Raw genomic sequence first — 20,016 nt, 5'->3', positions numbered from 1 at the left:
GTTCAAAGTTTTCTTTCCAGAAACATCAGTTGCTTGCACCACCACTCATCTAATCTCTCTTCTCAATCTTCCCTGAACCCAGTTACCTTTTTCTACATTATTATCACTCACAGTCACTAGAAGAACTCATGAGAGTGGAGACGAGTGGTTTTAAAATGGGTATGTCTACAAAGGCCTTTACTAGCCCATGATTGGTCCTTTGCATTATCAGTATAAGACAGTAGCTATATTCAGGTTCCCAGTAGAAAAGAATAATGTTCTTGTGATGAGAATTGGGCAGTTCCTCAAGGCAGCAAATATAAATCAGCATGAATCGCCCTACTAATTCTATTATAATAAAGCTTTTTATTTCAAATACAAGAAAGGGAAATAAGGATAGAACTCCACACTCCTTTTGTCTGACCATGTAAAGTATTTATGGCCCAAAGAATTTGAGATTCCCTATTCTTACCTGTCATGGTAAAAAGGAAATTATTCCTGTCCTCCCATTCTGGCTTTTAAAAGTAGGGTTGAGCCTTTCTAATGTAGTTATGACCATAACTATGCTCTAAGACTTAAGGCTTCTTAGTTGCATACAGTTAATAGCTAAATGTTTTCATATTTCTCTTTTGCATTGGGTTTTCTCTTAATGGAAATAGTTGGGGGGTTTGGAAGAATTCATTTGACAACTAAAGGATGAGATTATATAGCCGCTGATCTAGATAACTCATTAGGTATTATAAAGCAATTTGTTCATTAAAATCCAATTACTAAAAAAAGTTACGCTGAGATGTTTAGAAAAATACCTTAAGAAAAATAACTATGTCTTTTTTTTTAATTCGAAAAGGTAAATATTTTAAAATGTGAGCTCTATTACCAAAACAAGGTATTGGAACCAGTTTCAGGCACTCAAAAATGGTTTGGCCCAAGCTTATGCTCTTTCATTCAGTATCGATAAGGTTCAACATCCTTTCCTCTTAAATGATGATGTTGCTTAATAAAGACAGCAAGACTGCAGTTTATGTGAAAAAGTGTAGTTAATATTATGCAAAAGATGTGGGCCCTTTTGGGGGACAAACAAGTAGAGGGTCAAATGAATTGACATCACATGATGAGCTTGTAAGAGGGAGAATTGGATGGGCCACCTCTCTGCGCCTGCGTGGCAGCCCTTTCCAGACAGTTTGCAAGAAGTGCCAGCAGAGCTGCCTTCTAGAATTCACATTTGGGCACCAAGAGAATTTCAGCTAAATATCCCAAAGTGTTCTTCTGGTGTATTACCACCTGTTCTTTCCCTTTATGATGACTCATTGTGCCAACATAATGTAATATCTCTTTCACAGTTACATTAATTATATTTTACTCTCCTTTAATATTCGCATTGGGGAGGACAATTCTTAAAGGAACATTGCTGGAGCAGATTAGAGGCAGACTGTTACACTTCGAAATGTAGGACAAATGTGCATGCTACACAACAAACTAACGTGATCCTATCGGCTTTGTGTAGGCAGCTGGTTAGAATAGAAGGCTGGGGTTTCATGTGCCACAATTGTTCCAAAATCCTGTTGTCATAATAGCCCACAATTATGAACAGTGACAAATATAAACACAAACTGGGAAAAATGGACACAATTATTGATGACTTATTGGGGGCTTAGAAAATTACGATATTTAAGGCAAAACAGCTATTAGTGAGATTACAATTGAATGTTTTCTTGCCAGCCAGAGGGAACTTGACTAATAGAGTTGCTGTGTGTTTATATCACATGCTTCCTCATTGTGGAGTGTAGGCGGGAGTAAGAAGCCACTGCAGAATGGCAGATCTTTATTTTCAGAACCCATGGTGAGTGAGAAACTATATGTTCTTTGGTTTCTGTGAAGAATCTTTCAAAGAAGAAAAAATCAAAAAGGAAGCTAAAGGAAGCGATAAAAATCCTCAGAGGAGCACAAAACCTCCCTTATGAGTCTTTCCTCCTAAAGCCACTGCACAAACCTCACATATCAGAGATCTCCCCATTTTCATACTTTGGAAGACGGTGCTGGTTCCGGAATGGGAACTGAATTGTGTTAGGGATTCCAACTGGAGGTTTTAAATGCTAATGAATCGTAAGACAACAGAGAGCGGGTTTCAGAAGCACGGTATGCCGCTTAAAAGACACCAGATGGGAAAAGGGAAATAAAACCCAAGTATCACTGTGATGTTGGGGTTTGCTAATTGTTTTTTCACTGACCGGAACCTAAAGAGAAAGAAAAATAGTAAGTTACAATACCACGCTTTATGTTTTAGACTCCTTTGAGTTTCAGTGACCGTCATCTTTTTTTTTTTTATGAGGTTCCGTCTAAATTACCTATTTGTTATTTCTGAATTCTCTTATTCTGATCATCATAATACAGTACCTGCGTCCACAGTGACATTAGAGAACAAACCAAGCCCTATTAAATAAAAGAATCCTTCTAGCTTTGAAGCAGAAGGGATTGGTCTAAAAAGCTGTAAAGGGTTCTTGGGTCATTTTTAGCCACGGCAAGTCAGCTCTTAAGTGGAAAAGGAAAGTCACCTTAAATCAGAACCAGATGTAAATTACTAAATGAACCTTAAGTTCCTAATTGGAGACACAGTCGGGCTGTAATACATTTAGCAAATTACAAACAAAATGTTCTTGTTTACATTACATTAAATGGCTTTAAAGCTTCAGCCAAGGAGCTAAATAAACCTGCTGTTAGGCTAAAAATGGAGTGGAACATTATTCAGGGTTCGGGTATATTCGGAAGAAACCGCAGCCGGTTCGAGCCCCGAGAGTGTATTTTTTTGTAAATGCTTCCCTGTCCTGGAGAAGGAAAGCGCATTTACCTAGAGATCCAGACTGTAATGAGCAAATATCACTTGCAGGAAAACTCTTTGAATACTGTAGCATATGCCTTCTTTCAGGATGCATAATTCATATCCAAGGATATTAGACATAGCAGTTCAGCTCAATAGCAGCACCTCATTATTTTATCCCTCAGTATTTATTCCTATGTTTGACGCCTCATGAAATTACTGTTAATGTGTTTATATAAGGGCAAATCTGACACAAGTGGGAAGAATGTAATTTCCCACGCATTCTTTCCTGCTGATGTGTCCTCTTCCCCTGGTGGAGTGGCAAGTGTAAATAGTTAATTTGCTTCAATTATGAGCCTGTCCTGCTAAATTAGAAGCAGCAGGGATATGAAGAGCCAGAATTATACTTAGGAGGCAGCTGACAAATCCTCTGAGCCCCCAGAATCAAATCATTTACTCCTCATTGGTGCTCAAACACCCACCACTTAAAGCTGCTGGGGTTTTCTTTTTTTCCTTATCTTATGATAAAATTTGGATTTTATGTCATCAATATTTAAGACTAACTAAAATCCTGTTGCACACATTCCCACATTTTTATGTTGGACAGTCACTAATAAACAGTATGCATTTTCCCCGCTTTTAAAAATTATGACTATATGAAACAGTTGCTCATTAAAAATGTGTAGAATGTGAGAAAAAATTAAATTCATAAAAATTTGGAACTGAACAATTGAAATTATATGATAGTTGACTTCTAAAACACTGGTATTTGTATGTACAGGTAATTATTGATACAAAATGTGATTATTCTGCATAAACATAAATAGTATACATATGCAAATAATCAAATGCTCATACACAATGGGAGTAGATATTTCACCTGAAAATTTCCATAGGTGGGAAGATAATTCCAATACAATACTCATACTAGTCTGTTATGCTTTATGTATTATTCATAAAAATGTTTGGGGGTGTTGAATATCTGTATAGTGAATCCTCTATTACCATGGAAGTACATTCTAATTTAGAAGATGCAATTCCATAAATCATCTGAGAATCACACTCATACTGATTCGTAGAAGGAAAAATCTGAGACCAGGAATTGTGCACTCGGTGCGTATTTACTGTGCACCTACTGTATACCAAGCAATGCCTTGCAGGCTAATGCTTCAACAGTGAACAAAAGAGCCAAGGAAGGCCCCTGCAGTTGTGTGGCTGAGGCACCCAGAGGAGTTCTCAGGTAGATGGGGTGGGGGGAAGAGCAGAAGTGGGGACAATTGTGTGAAACAAAGTTGGACCTTTTAATACAACAGTGATTTGACTCACACCATGCGTCTGTCCTGTATACTTGCTACAAGATGATATTGGGTCAAATAATTACTCTCTCTACTCTCTGTTGTTGTTTCTTTAAATCTGTAAAATGGGGCTAATGATGCCAATACCACATTTCCATTGGAGGAATTAGAGGTAAAATGCATAAAATGCCTGACACACCAAGAAATGCACACAATCGAGACTTTTTTTCATGCCTTTTTGATTCCACAGCTTCAGTACTTCACACCACATTGGGCACATGTTAGACGTGCAATCTGTTGTTCAGTTTAACTGGATAGCATCATACCCACCCCCGTCACCCTCATTTAATAAATGAATAGATACTTATTTTGTAGCTATTTTCTCAGTCTGGTACCTACCATTTCAGAAACAAGTGCATCAAAGATGTTTAGACCATTTGCATGAGTCTGCCTGTCCTTAAAAAGAAACAACAGCAAGATTTTTTCACATTCTATCACATTTTTACTGCTCCAGATATCACTTTATAAAGTTCATTTTGCTTTGGAAGACTTAAGAAAATTCTGAACCAATTACAGAAGATGGAGATTTAACCACATTAAGAGCTATTCTGTATAAAATACAGATGCATTTTATCTAACTGGCCCAAGTACAACAGCATTGAAAGAAGCCACAGGCTTTAAATCTCTAAAGGATATGGCAGGGAATTATGATTAAATTATTATTCCTTGTACATAACTGTATTTCTAAACATTTTCTATAAATCTAAACTTATTGGTAAAAATCATTTGAAATTAGCTGAGAAGAAAAATCCTTTTTAGTTTTCTATGGTGTTGGAATACAATTCAGGATTGAAAGAATTTAAATTTTTTTCTTCTTATTTTGGTAAAGACTTTGTTGAAATAAGCCACGACTGGAGATTAACTAAGGGCCAGAGCAGAAACAAAGGAAGGAAGTAGGAATTAAATGGTATTTATAAGACTTTGCATTTCTGTACAACCTGGATGGGTTGTTTGTTTAGGGAAGGAGCAAAAAGTAAAAGAAGAAGACAGATTATATTAGAATTTTTCTGTTTCAGTTTATCATATTCCCTGATGTAGAATGGTGATTTTAATTGGGGATTATTAGCCTATAACTATATAATATAAAAATATATGTGTATGCTGGATTTAGAGCACTTCAGAAACGATTGAGCAATTCACAGGATTGCTAGTTACTGTCCGTCTATGTATATTTTAGTTTCGCCATTACAGATGTTTTAGTTTAGCCACTGAGATGAAATTCTTAGATAGGATAGGGTAGCTTTCTTAGAATAACAAACCACAACATATAACTAAGGTAGGGCAGGATGAATTCAGAAGTGTTTGGATGAGCTGGGGAAAATGATAAATGATGTATTATGATTTTTAAATCCTCATCGGGCCAACTTGGCTCTTTATTTCAAACAGCTGTGGCCCATTTGGAAGCCATTTTGTAGTTCAACTGAGCACTAATATTTACTGTATGAATCACATACCTTTAAAATATTTGTCTTCCCGAGAAAGAGAGAAAGAGAGAGAGAGGCTGTTTCTCTCCCAAACTTAACTTTGACATAAATCAGACATCCTCAGAGCCTGGAGGTTTGTGCACTTGATCATTGCAGAGAGTTGTTCATTGCTAAATGTAGTCCCATGTCAGCTTTGATTTTTGCGAATGGAGGACTTTCTCCAGCCATGAATAGAGCCCTTTGAGAAAGTTTGGGTGAAATTTTTTTACAGGTAATTTGTAAATATCTGTTCTAAAATAAGAATTTCCCCCTCTTCTACCATATATGGAATTCTTACATATTCATTTATCATTCATATATTTGAGTCTTCCATCAGATCTTTCCATCAATTATAGAAATTAAAAAATCATTCATGTGCATTTTTAGAACGTGGTATCAGGAAAGCAATCAGAGATATTGTAGATATCTCTGATTATGATAATGTAGATATTCGGTAGTTCTCAAAAGTGGAGATTCTAGCTTACGGTTGGCAGAGACCACCTCAGATTTTAATTCTGATCTGGACTCCTGCCCTTTAAACGCCATTCCAGAAATACAGTTCCTGAAATTTCAGCCCTCCCCTTTAAATTTTCCTTTTGAACCTCTGCAACAATTCGGAAAAGAGTGGATCTGTCAGTCCATGTAATATGACATGATGAGTTTACTCTTTTCAGGGGATATTTAGGCACTTAGCTGATAACTCCGCATAGCCAATTGTCAATTGCCAATAGGGAGCCATTTGTAGAAAACAGAGGACTCTGAATGCAAGTCAGGGATCCCCTAACAACATCGATCCCTGAGTGAAACCAGTGGGCACATATTCAGCCTGACTCGCATTGAGTTAGCCACATTTCTCCCACGGATGTTAATCAACAAATTGCAGAAAAGTTAACCCTTTGTATGATGCAAACTGCCAGAAGCCCGACAAAGAAATGTCATCCGGTAACTCTGTTTCAGTGAAAACCAGATGAAAGAAAGATGGATGCTACAGTCAGACCATCTGGCAATGCAGTCTAGCTGCTGCTTAGAGAACGATGCTTTGGGCAATAGTATGGACCAAAGTGTGTTATGTTGAACAACAACAATAAAGTGCTTATACAAGCTAGATAGCTGAATGAGAGTCACTTAGAGTAGCATGTTAATAAAAACATGATGGAAATGCTTAGGTTATACAAATAGGTATTGCCATGAAAGATCCATTTACCAAATAGTTATTTCAAAGCCATGAATAGGATTTCTATCTGTATGGGAGAAAAACCCTCCCCAAATAGTTTTAAGGCATTGAAAGTAAATGTAGGCATTGTCAGTTTTAAGGTCATTAATTATAAATTATGTCTTGGAGAAGAAGAGGTTGAAGGAAAAACTATTAGCAGAAATCTGTCTCTCATGAGAAAAATAAATCAATAAAAAGCAGGCGAGCTCTGTGTTTCTGAGAATGGTAACACTGAGGTGTATGTACAGACCATTCTGTTCAAGGGTATTTGCTCTGTTGTAGCATTTTACTTTCATGTGTGCATTTTCAAAAATGAATCTGAATTTGGCTTCCAATAATTAGCTCAGTAATATACTCAGTGAAAAACTTATAGACTTTTTTTTTTAACTTTAATTATGTTCTTTTTAGTAAAGATGATACAAGAATTACATGGTATTGCTGTACTTATTCCTGCTGGCCTTATTTTAATTTTAATTCAAGTGAAAATTAGACCAAAATGCCAAATATAAAAGTCCAGGCTGCCCATGTCTGTAGAGAAAAACAATGAGCACATTCATTTCTTAAGGTCTCTAATTCTGTTGACAAGGTTAGCCATTTGTTTTTCTTACGTAAAATGTTCTGCTTTAACTAAAATGTTCATGAGCAAATAGTATTTCTCACCTCTTGAATTTTATAGGTGGGTCCTGGACTCAGCAAACCACCTTCAGCTTTAGGAGTCGTAAAGTGACCTCTGCTACCGATTTTGGCAGCTATTCGGTCTTGAGACAGAATTTACTATTCTGACTCATGCTAAAGCTACTTTTCAATCCTGATCTGAGTCTGGTTTTGAGCTCAACATAACAAAATATCAGCCAGGTCTGCCGCAAAATCCGAGATGTGGGAAACTCAAAATAGTTGTATCAGTGAAAGTACGTTTCAATTTACACAGTGAAGGGTGAAAAATATTTTGTTTTGGAGGGACGATTTCAAAAGACTGCCAAAAATATACTCCAAAGCTTTGAAGAAATGAACTCAATGGCAACAGACAGCCGTGTGCGTTCGCTTTGCTGAACTTTCCTTTCGACAGACGGCTCCTCTCTGTTTAACTTAGCCATCTGATCTTTTGCTCACTAGCAAGACATTTCTCAGTCCTTTTTCTCAATGCAGGATGAATTTGCTTTTATTTTCAAAATGATTCCTTCTGAAACATGAAAAGCTTCTGTAAACTAAAATGCATGGCAGGAAATTTGAACCTTTTCAAAATAAGGTGTTCACAGATCCGTGTCCCCGGTGTTTTCTCTGGAAAGCACGTGACCAGAGCAAGCAGTCCCCAGCCACCTGGGGTTCCCATTCTGTGCCGAAAACTGTCCCTGGCTTCTAGCACCAATTCCTGAGAACTGAAATATATAAATAGAACTTCAGAGTTCCAGATTTTTAAATAGTGAGAAACTTACAAACTCCATGATTGCTCTTTTGATTTACTCACCAAACGGAATTTATCATCTTTTAATGCTGCTCTAGCTTTTGTACTTAGGATACAAGATATGTACTAGGATTGAAAAGCACTGTAGAATTAACTGCCCATTAAAGAAATATGAACGCCTTCTTTACTCATGGGTGTTTTCCCTGAGAACTGTCATCAATAATGTTTATCAAAGCCAGCTACCTCCACTCCCAAAGTAACCAAGAAAAATCCTTTCACGTGCTTTATGTTAAAATGTAAAATGTTCCTATTGTTAATCTTATCTAGTCTTTTGCCATACTTATTAAAAATCTGTTTCAGTAGAATGATTGCTTCCACTGGACAAAAAGAAAACAGAACCTTTGGGGAGATATCATTTTATATAATTCTATGTGTGTCTGAGTGTGTAATTATCATTCTGTATTGTACTTCTCTGAAAACAAAAGCAGATGCATTATCTAATTTAAGACCCTTGTTGTTACAGGTCTATAAAAAGAAAACCGAGGCTGCAAAGAAAGAGTACCTGAAGCAGCTAGCAGCATACAGAGCCAGCCTTGTATCCAAGGTAACATGCAATTGTCTGGTATTGTGATAGAGTGTGTCATCTAGGTACTGATTTTGATGGCAATTTAACAGCATAAAAGATCACTTTAGCATTTTTGCTCAATCTTTTCTTTGTCGGAAAGGAAAAAGTAAATCTTAAAGGAAGCTATATGTTCTGGAAATATTTGTTAATACCTAAAAGATCAGAGCAGATTCTTCTAGCCTTTTTTTTTTAAAAAACAAAATACCATCTATCTGTGGATTATTGGTTTTCTGGATTAGTCAGAGTACATTCTTAATCCTGAACCAGCTTTCTGTTTCTCCATATCTTACTCTTTTAATTGCCTGCTGCCCTGTCCGGTTAGCCTTTGGTGAAGAAATGCCAACCATCTTAAATTCAGCACCATTAGGAAGAAAGCGTGCCAGGAGAAAAAAGGAAAAAGAAAACCACATCATTTCATTTGAAAATATTTTAAAATTTAGAATATCCTAAACACTTGTCGTTTTTGTTATAAATACTCACAAGTGGATTCTGTTTAGTCTCAGGTTAAGGACACATTTCCCCTTTTAGAATTCTCAGGGGAATAATCTCAGTGTGACAGGCCCAACCTGTACCAGCACAGCGCTGTGTCATTTCAAGACCAGATTTGGCCATCGCTTTGCTCAGTGTGGCTGGAGGGTCTGGACTTCATTCCATTCACTCTGAGAAAATACTTTATTTTTTATTCGCAAATATTCATTTCCATTCTAAGAACTCTCAAACAGAATTCTCTAAATTATTTTTTGGGGGGGGATGGGGCCTGGGGGGGGGGAAGGTGAATGGCCCAGAAATCGAACCTGGGTCTCCTGCATGGAAGGCGAGCATTCTACCACCGAACCACCTGTGCGCCCTCTACATTAATCTTTTTTATGGGAGAAAATGTATACTAAGTATGGTACTGCAGAGAAGGAAAAAGCTTACAGACTGCAAATGTGTAAGAAATGTCAGGAGACTGCTGGTCTAACCCAACTTTGTGATCAACTCCAGGGCATGACGCAGTGGAAGAACTTACTATTTATGATTTAACCTGAAAATTTGTAGCTCTCCTGTTTTATCTCACTATGGATCTCTCAGTTTCTAATGTAGTTAGCTCCTTTTGAAGCTATTTACTTTTCTGCTGATACGAGCTCACGTTTTTGTATATTTATAGAAACCATAGCAAGTATGTAAAATTATGGCAAAAACTAAGGTGCAAAAAATTAGATCCATCCAGCCATTGGGTTTAATGGTCCTGACTATATTATTACAGATGAATATGTTCAAAGTAAAAGGGGAATTTTTAAAGTCAATTTCCCTTATCTCAACCAAGTTGAGTTTCTTATTGAATATTTTAAAATAGGGTTTAGTCCAAGCATTTTACATATGAGAGAATCGATAATACATAAAGGCTCAATCCCAAGGCAAAGCTCTCTGGGTAATGTTTTGCAGATTGTCAGAATTCTCTAAAACTAAATCTACTTTCTAAACAAGGGTCCTCCGATTTGTTCTTAACTGTAACTTTTCTTACTTTTCCATCCTAGAGTTGCAATTTATATAAACGTTTGAATTGCCATTTCTACATTTTAAAAAACCAAGCACTTTTTTTTACAGCTTACTCTGATGTTTTTCTTCTCTTTGGCAGTAGGAATTTTGCTGAGGCTGTTGAATATCTATTTATGTACAACTACCCATTATGCATATACTGGTTGAAGGAAAGTAGCAAATACCCATTCACAGCTAGAAAATAACTCTTTGATGTTCTAGATGAATGGACATTTGCAGTATAACCTGGTAGGCATATTCAGAAAATGCAGCAGTCTACCCTCCCATGACATATTGTAAAATATATATAATCCATTTCTTTTTCATTTTAAATTATGGCAAGTCAAAAAATAGCCTTTCATATTTACAAATATATATTCTCTATGTTGTAGTATTTTATTGTGCTATAAAGTATTTTCCTGTTCTGAAAGATCAAAAGGCACAATTATGAAATGCTACCTGATAATAAAAATAGTTACAATTCCAGCGAGCCATGATGAACCAGCCAAGCAACTTTATTTGCCATTCACCCATTTTTATAATCATTGAGCAGATTTTCTTGGGTTTATGGCCTGTGCTAGCTGCTCTGCTCGGCTCAAAGCATAGGGAGAACAAACTAGATGCATTGTGTGTACCTAAAGAGCTTTCTCTTTAATTGGGGACCAAGAATTAAAATGTAAACTAATAATCCAAATCTAAAAATATAAGGGCTCTAAAGGAAATAAAGCAAGGGATCTGATAGGAGGTCGGGAAAGCCGTCTTTGAAGAGGTAACATTGGAGTTGAGACGCTGTGGAAGCAAAAAGAGCCGTGGATCACGCAAAGACTCTCTGGAGGTACGGATTTCCCACTGGAACTGAGAAGAAGGCAGTGGGGCTGGAGCTGAGTGAGTAGAAGAAGAGTGGTTGGAGATGAAGCTGACGCAGAAGCCACATCCAGAAGGGCCTACAGGACACTGAAAGGGCTTGGTCTCTTCTTAGTACAATGGGAAGCCCCTGAAGGGGTCAGTGGGGGATGGTACGGTCAGTCCGATTCGTACTTTTAAAAGATCATTTTACACATGTGACTTTCTTTACTCCTCCTATCTTCTCCTCAAAGTAAGTTTATCATCCTTCACTAAAGATGAAAAGTATCACACAGGTAACCAGCGCCCGAGCTCCAGGTTGCCCAGTACTGTCCCAGGTCTGGCTGCTGGTCTGCACTGCTGATGGGTCCTCCAGTGTTTTGATGTGCAGGCTCAGAATACCCGCACTCACACACATGCCCAGAGTCAGTGGTACAACATCAGCATTGTCTTGTCTAAGTTCATTTTGGTCAATGAAAATCTATTAGCCAGAGCAGCATGTGCATTTTCCTAAATTCTGGCCGGCAACTTGAGTTTCCACCTCCAGACGTAGGTAGACATTTTGGGACCTATTTTTCTATGCAGTGCATTTATTGCAGCAAATAAGGCTTTGCCTCCTTAGGCCAGAGAATGCATGAGATCTTCTCCTTGAGAATTTGCAGCCATGTCATGGCTGGCTGCTTCTCGCTGCTTTAACTTATGCCCACACTGCATCCAGCCGGGCACTGCGTGCTGCCTGTTCCATGTCAGGCTGCAGGATTGGGTGCTGAGAGCATGGAGAGGATGAGGTCAGATCAAAGTAAAGAGGTCCATGAAACTTGAAAGATTTGAAACTCCACTCTGAAGATAAGCTCACAGAGCATATCAAAAATCGAAACAGCCAGTGAACATTTTTGCTTCCGTTTTATGAAACTGAGTTATAGTATTAACAGAACTCTTTCCTTTTAATTATAACTGGGTTTTTTTTAGTTTAAATGTAAGATCATCCAGTCCAGAATATTAATGAACTTGCCTCCAGACTTAAAAAAATTGGAATCTACGAAAAGGAATAAAGCTCAAATGAACATTCTCACCTTCATACTTCAAAATGATAATGCAAATACATTTTCAGTAGGACATTGAGGTTTCCTTCAATAGTAACGCAAATGCAAATAGCATCCTGCCGTTGAGTAGTTTCTTTGTGCCACGTATAGGCTAGGTATTTTACACACAGATCCGCTCATTATCACAACTCTGCAGGGTATGGTTTAGCCCATTTTTAGATATTCTCTAGATGGAGAGATTAACTTGGCCACAGCAAAGAGAGGCTGGTAGTGGCAGAGTGAAGATTCAAACCTCCAGCTGTCTTGTTCCAAAGCTTAGATGCTTTTTCCTACCCTGCTGGTCACATGTTGATACCTTGAGAACCAGGATCTCTTGTTATCACCAATAAAGTTGCTTGCTGTACAAACGCAGGTAATTGTAGGACACATGGAAAAGGAGCAGAGAGTGTCGCAAACATGGTACTGGTCAGCCCCCAGAAGAACGTGTTCGGTTTTAGGCTCTCTAAGTTAAAGGAGGGAAGTTGAAAAGAATTCAGTTTCATAAAAGCGACAAAAGTCAAAGGTAAGAAGGTGGTCCCAAAGAAGCATGTATCTGAGATGATTAAACCTGGAAAACAAATCCTTGGAGATATTCAGGTGCATGATGGGCATTGGATACAGGACGGTCATCGTTCACACTGCAATGTCTCAATGAAAACTGAGCAAGAAAATAGGTGGTGCTGCTTCAGGCTAGAGGAATTTGATCTGAACAGGGGGTATCACTAAACTCTTGAATTGTTTGAGCGAAGAATCTCTTTCCATAGAGAAATTTTAAAGCAGGAAACAATGACAGTAAATAAGAATTGGAGAAGATCCTTAAGTTACCTTCCACCTCAGCAAGTCTGTACTTCCATATGGAATAAAGGGCAAGAGCTTAAGAACCTCTAAAAGTGTGGCCACTCTTGCTGAGAGAGCTCACAGGGCAGTAAAATTGGCAGCTCCTTGTGACAGATGGATCTGGGTTCAGATTCCAGGTTTCCCACTTATTAACCACCTCTCTTCAGCACAGGAAAGTTACTTAAATGACCTAGGTCTCAGTTTACTCATCTGTTAGATAGAGAAGATAATAGGACCTATAGCATAGGGTTTCGCCGAGAAAAAACTACATGGTTCAAGATCTAAAACATAGGAAGTGCTTAATAAATGCCAGCAATTATTTTTTTATTATCAACTTTATTTTCCGTATTATTAGTAGGTATGCAAAGGATTAGGAAATGTTTGTGTATGACTGAATTTTAGCTGGACTACATTTTCAGTTAGTCTCTAAGAGTACTTTGATATAAAGAAATTTGTTGATAACATTAAAAATAAGAGAAAATTGGCTTCCTTGATACATCTCAGATAGAATGATCTATCTGAAATGCATTTATCCATGCAGCTTTCTTAATTGAAATGGTCTTTATGGACCCAGCAAAAAAGGTCAAGACCATATGTTAGGGACACAAGGGTAGTTCAGTGGTAGAATTCTCACCTGCCAGTGGGAGACCCCAGTTCTATTCCTGGCCCATGCACTTCCCCCTGAAAATAAAAATTCAACAAATGGTGCTTCAATAACAGGATACACACGTGGGAAAAGAATGAAATGTGACCCCCACCACACAGCATACAAAAAAAGAAAAAAGTCTATATGCTATTATGAAAGCTAGGGCTTCCTGGCTTAAGCAGTAGTACATGCTATTTAAGGTCATTATGGGGTAGGCTATTAAATAAAGCTTAAGGAGATAAAATTTCTCCATAGACTCAGGAATTCCTAGGCATCATTCTAAATTATTATGCCGAAAACAATGTATAATTTTAAAGCAATGAGCTAGTTTCATTACCACATAGACCAGAATTTATATTCCCAAAATGAATGTTGCATTCAAAGTATTCAGCTTGGGAAGCTACAAACTTAATTTATTATTGCTCCCAGAATTCAAAAGGCTTTTGAAACTCTTCTTTTAGAACTGCAGTCAGGAAAAGTTTATGAGCCACGCTAGAAAATCAATCTTGTTACATTGTTTTCACACCTCATTCTTTTCCCCAAACATCACCCAGCTATAACCCACAGACTTGGCTTCGAGTGACTGTTGGCTGTCTCCAAAAATCAAATTCACGGTCAAAAGACAAAGAGTTGTCTGAGGATATGTAAAACAGTGTTCCACAGGCTCTGAAGAGAATTCCAGTAAGGAAATTCCCAAATATTCCAAGTAAAAGCAACGTTGTTGAAACAAGCGTACAGTTTCTCAGCAGTGCCAACACAGAAGGAGACAGCATTTCAATGAGTACTTTCTGGTATGTTAACTAGAAGTAAGCAGACTCATGACTTTATAGTCACACACATCAAATATGGGATTTCACTTCCACCTTGAGTAGTTCATGAGTTGAGATAACAAAACTTAGGACAGTGGAAACATTTGGTTTTATTTTTTAAATGTATAGTACAGGAGAATAAAATTAATAAAGTTCTTTATTACCCTAGACCTGTCATTTAGACACCCAATGCTCGGTTCAATGAAAGGATAGTAAATCTGAAACAAAAAAGGAGTGTCTTTGCAAGATGAAGTAAACTTACAGAACTCATGTCATAGGAGAGCTCTTGTGACAAATACTGAGTCTTTATTTGAAAATATGGCAGTTAACATAAAATTTTCAACTCTGTAAGCCCAGATAGTGATTTAAGATAATATAGTCTCATGCTTCAGGGTGTAAGTTAATCACCTGCAAGGTCCAGAAAGGATTTTCCTTCCAGAAGTAACAATGCACAATTGAGAAGATGCATAAATTCTGTTTAATTTCCAGTGCATCAAATATTGGTCAGTGCTGGAAACAAGAATCAAATTAGATGGTCTATTAATTTGATTTGGTTCAGCAACTTCTATATTGTTGCTTCCACTGAGTTTTATGTCTTGTGTTTATACTTGGCTGTTTTAAATAACAATTGCTTTGTCAAGCTTTCATTTTATAGCATATATCATCCCCAGAAAGGAGACATTTAAACACTATACTGTAGTGTCTTCATTATACAAAGTAAATGGAATCGAAATTATCTTGGAGAATCAAACCTAGGTTAATAAGAAGTATCCTAATGTTTGTAGAATGATATCCTTTGTACATTTTGCATAACAAAGGAAGAATCTACTAAGAAAATCCAAACAGTCTCGATTGATTTCATCCAACCACCCATTTTTCTTGTAGAAAATGTCTTTCAGAATCAGTGCATCAAAAGCAAATAAGAAATAGAACATACTCAGAAGCTAACAGCAAGAACACGTTGCTCACATGAAAATGTCAGATGTGAATGTTGATTTAGTTGTGCATACGCTGGTAAAATTTGTCAGGTGTCTGACATAAGATACACACCACTAAATAAATGTGAATTAGCATATACAAGAAAATAGACCTAGTTTCTAAATGATAGGTACAGAGATCTTCATGCACTATATTTGCTTTGCAAAATTGTAGCCTTCCTTTCATCGTGTAATTGGAACAAAATGACAGTGAGTGTATAATAAATTTATGATTTCTTCATATTTCCATTTAATCAGACTATTAATTCATGGCAATTTGCTGTTGAAAATGAACTTATTCTACCTTTCTTCCAAAACAATAATATAGCTCTGTAATTAAAAGACAGTCTATTATTATATTAGTCTGATAAAGAATTAATCAGAGATGAAACTAGAAGCAGGCTTCTTTTCCCTTCTAAAGGAGTGGACCTTTACATAAAGAGGCAAATTCTTAAATTTGCCTGCCACCCACCCAGAATCCAGTGGGGAATTCAAGGGAGGGCACCTAACCCATTGGAGCACTATGGGTTACAATTGCTCATCACATAGGATTCTTGCTAAGAGCTGATAAAGAGTAGGGAAGATTCTTTTGATAGTCTCTGGGCTTTCAGAGGCTTCAGATCCTTCACTGCTGTGGAAGGAGGATGGTGTGCCTCACCAGGAAATCTCAGCAAGGTCAACAGTGGCCGTGTTGTTCAAGGTGACCATTCATTCTATTCCACAAACATGTGGCTCACTGCACTTCGCACCATGCTAGGTGAATGGGATGCCGATACCATTTATGATACACCATATAAAAGATCCTTTCCTTGATGATTCAGGATCGTCGTGGAGAGGGACGGGGTTGGGGGGGAGAAGGGTAATACTGGAGTGCGTTCCTACATAGGCACTTGGCTAAACACATTACCTGGTCGCAGTCAACAATTTGGAAGGTAAAGAGGGAAAATATAACTTCCAAAATTTCTCCCTTGCTCCCCTTTAAAACATTACATTTCAAGTATTATCTAAATCGTTACTTTCAGGAATTTGGAAGTATTATTTAATTTGAGTTTGTCTATCATTCTCCTTGTGATTAAAAGTCACTATTTCAAAATAGGTTAGCAGTACTGATCTTTACATGCTTTAGTGTGAAGGTGATGACAGATAAATTGCTGGAGAGAAAAATGTTTTGTTTTTAATTATCCACAAGAAAAGATAGTCTTTATAAGGTTGACAATGAAGTATCTCAAATTAGATTTGAGGTATCTATTTGTCAACAACATATACATATATATCAGCTGTAAATATATATATATATAAAACAACTATATATAAATACAATATATATATATTGAAAACTACATGCTATTATTTAAAAATTAAAATTCAGAGAATTGAGTTATGTTTTTAAACTTAGCATTAAAGAAAACCTTTAACATCCCTGTACCCTAACTCTTCTAGGCTGTAATTGGGAAGACACCACTTCCTAACTCCTTAAAGGTATTGTGTCACCATCCTTAGCCTAGAACATGAAATTCACTATGGAGATAGCATTCCAATAAACATGAAACAATGTATTACTTTAATATTATAGCAGAGTGTCTTATAATTTAAATATGTTTTGAGGTCAATAAGAATTCATTAATTTGAGGCAAGAAGTGTGATTGCAATTGAAGTTTATGTCTTATCGGCCATTTTAAATATGAATGTGGAACTTATACAATCTTATAAACCATTTTTTCCACTGAAGACTAGTTCCTTGAAATGACCCACTGAGAAAAGATTTCTGGGGTCCTTACTTGGAGTTTCACCATATACATTAATTAGCACCCTGGAGGCTCAGAGGATCCTGATGTAAAGGCACCCATTCCACCACCCTTAGCCCTGTGCTCTGTCCCCACACATATTTTATCATGGAACCTTCATTTTTAAAGAAATCCATTTTTCCACAAGCTGTCTGTTCCACAATACGGAAATTATGTGTTTGTGTTTGTTGGGCAGGAGGGTTTTATCTGGTAAGCCTGGGTGCATCATTTGTGGGGTCCAGGGCAAAAAAAAAAAAGCAGGGGACCCCTTGTTTGAAAATTATTGAGAATTTCAAGACTGTGGCAGCAGAGCATGAAACCAAGCCTGAGGGACTTCTAAGCTGGGGCCATGTGTAACTGCTCAGGTCTGTACCCACAAAGCCCACCATGCTGCTAGCTAAGCATCTGTAATCACTAGCATCAGTCATTTCTATTATACGTACATCTGAAGTGCATTTCTTTAAGTTTGTCTAATTTAAATATATATGTTTAATTACACTAAGCTATGTTTCCTGGGGCGTGATTATATGATTATATCTGAACCACATGTCATATGTACCTATGAATATTGTACTTATAGACATACAGGAGTGCATGTTACAGTTCACATTATATGTCTACTACTCATCTATGCCTTATTACTACATAATGAGGTGATTTATTGGCTACAGAATTTTTTAAATGAAAACATCTTTTACAGTTACATGCATTTTGTAGTTTTGCTCACATGGGAAATACGTGATTTTTTCTATTTAATTTAAAAACAAATCATGGCCTGCCATGCTGGGAGACCCAGATTCGATTCATGGAGCCTGCTATGCAAAAAAAAAAGCCAAAAAAACAAATCATGAAGCAAGAAGATGCACTAAGGCGTATTAATCTTTATAAATATCTGATTTTTGTATAATCGTTTCTTTCCTATATAAAGTCAATACAGTCCGTGGCTAAAATATAAAATGATTTCCTCTTCAATAGCTAAAGCGGAGGGAGTTCAGATGCAATGGAAACACTTTCCCAGATGATTTAAGCACACAGACATGCAGTACACACATAAACTTCTTGGCACATAACGGAATGATCTTTGAGGCATATCCACTTAAGTACGTGCTGCTGTGACGTAGAACTTGTTACTGTTTACCCAGCCTGAGTGAACCCACTTGATCTTTTCCTTGACTTCTTCCACTCTGTACCTCAACAATAAGAATTTAAATATGGAAGCAAAAAAGGAATCTGCTTAAAAGTTTCATTTTTTTATTTTTGAAGGTGCCTTTCAGGGACTATATTTAATGCTCTTAAATCTCCCCTTAAAAATTTATTGTGAACATTTTTGAATTTTTTAACATTAATACTGAAGACAAGGAATCTTGATTTTCAAAGGCTCCAGCAATACTGACAGAGAAAAACGCATAGTCAGAGAACTCCTTGGAGGAGCTTGAATTCTTTGTACCCTCCTTCCTATATACACTGCAAGGAACATTACAGAGTTTTGCAGGCCCGTATATTTCAATGCTTTGTAATTATCTGTGCAACTGTCCGATGTGTCCTTCCTAGAGCAACAGTAGGTGGTGACAGGAGCCCACCCACCCCGCCTTGCGCCATCAGCAGGTGCACACATGTAAGCATCCTTATTGTGGCTAATGTTTAGTTTTCCCACAATATTAGAAAAGCGTGAGTTTGGCTACTGCCAGTATTGTCGGCGGACTTATGAAAAGGAATCTCCCAGCTTTGAGTTTCACGTCATCGTGCGTGATAAACCCATTTCTCTGATGGACCCATTTGTTGGTTGTTGGTGACACTGCACAGATCAGGCAGAGTACGGACGGGCTCTCACAGGCCAGGGCTTCCCTGCAGTGCTGAAAGTAACGAGAAGCTCATTTTGATTTGTAAACTGAATAAACACAACACTGAGGTCACAGAATAAGGGCATATATGTGTCTTCAAGACCCTGTTTTGACAATGTGACACCTTTTATTTTCTTCAAAGGATGTTTTCTCATTTTTCTCCACCATTTGTTGTAATAGACTCTTACCCTCAGCAAAAGTAGGAGGTAGGTTTATGCCCAAGAGGAAATGCCTCAGGATTAATTCCTATTTTCAGCTTCCACTAAAATGTGTAGTTTTTTAAAGTCAATTAGTGACCATGTGAAGTGACCATGTAAAGGTGTGGAAAAAATCAGGGCAAATGATGTTAATTTTTGATGGAGTCTAAAATTTCTAAGGGAGGTTATTTTTATCCAGACCATTACAGGGACCAATTCATCACCAACTTCTTTTAAAAATCAGAATGAGTTCTATGGCTACTTTGGGATATATTAATATCACTTTATGTAACTTTAAAAAGGTGCTTTTAGACTCCGTTTTTCCAAATGCATTTCCACCAGAGCCAGCTCTGTTTTCTTCGTGCAAATATCTAGGTCAAGGCTCTTTGAGAATATAAAGAGGAAAAATTAAGAACTAAACATATAATCAATAGAAAACTCCATATCAGAATTGCTTTCAAAGTGATCTGTACTTTGATTCCCCCATTTCTTTGTTGTTTGAATGACCAGAAAAATCACCCTGTTAGAGCTTAGAATTTTGGGCAAGAGAAATATTGTCATAGTAGATCAGATGTAACGAAAGAGAGAGAATGAGACCAGGCTTGCGTAAGCCACCTTCCAAGTAATGGT

The 20,016-nt window shown here is 37.3% G+C and overlaps 1 protein-coding gene across 5 annotated transcripts in view; it reads left to right on the top strand.

The window, feature by feature from the left end:
* Positions 1-20,016, top strand: part of TOX (thymocyte selection associated high mobility group box) — a 350,259-nt gene that overhangs the window by 294,928 nt on the left and 35,315 nt on the right. For all 5 annotated transcript variants that reach the window (XR_013178209.1, XM_077166832.1, XM_077166836.1 and 2 more), the window contains exon 6: positions 8,751-8,831. Coding sequence is in view for 4 of the 5 variants with exons in the window: in XM_077166832.1 (XP_077022947.1) it covers positions 8,751-8,831 (81 nt within the window). In the remaining variant the exon portion in view is untranslated. The remainder of the gene's footprint in view (positions 1-8,750; positions 8,832-20,016) is intronic.

Source organism: Tamandua tetradactyla, chromosome 6 (assembly GCF_023851605.1).
Source record: "Tamandua tetradactyla isolate mTamTet1 chromosome 6, mTamTet1.pri, whole genome shotgun sequence".
Taxonomy (NCBI): domain Eukaryota; kingdom Metazoa; phylum Chordata; class Mammalia; order Pilosa; family Myrmecophagidae; genus Tamandua; species Tamandua tetradactyla.
This window is presented reverse-complemented; position numbering and strand designations above follow the sequence as displayed.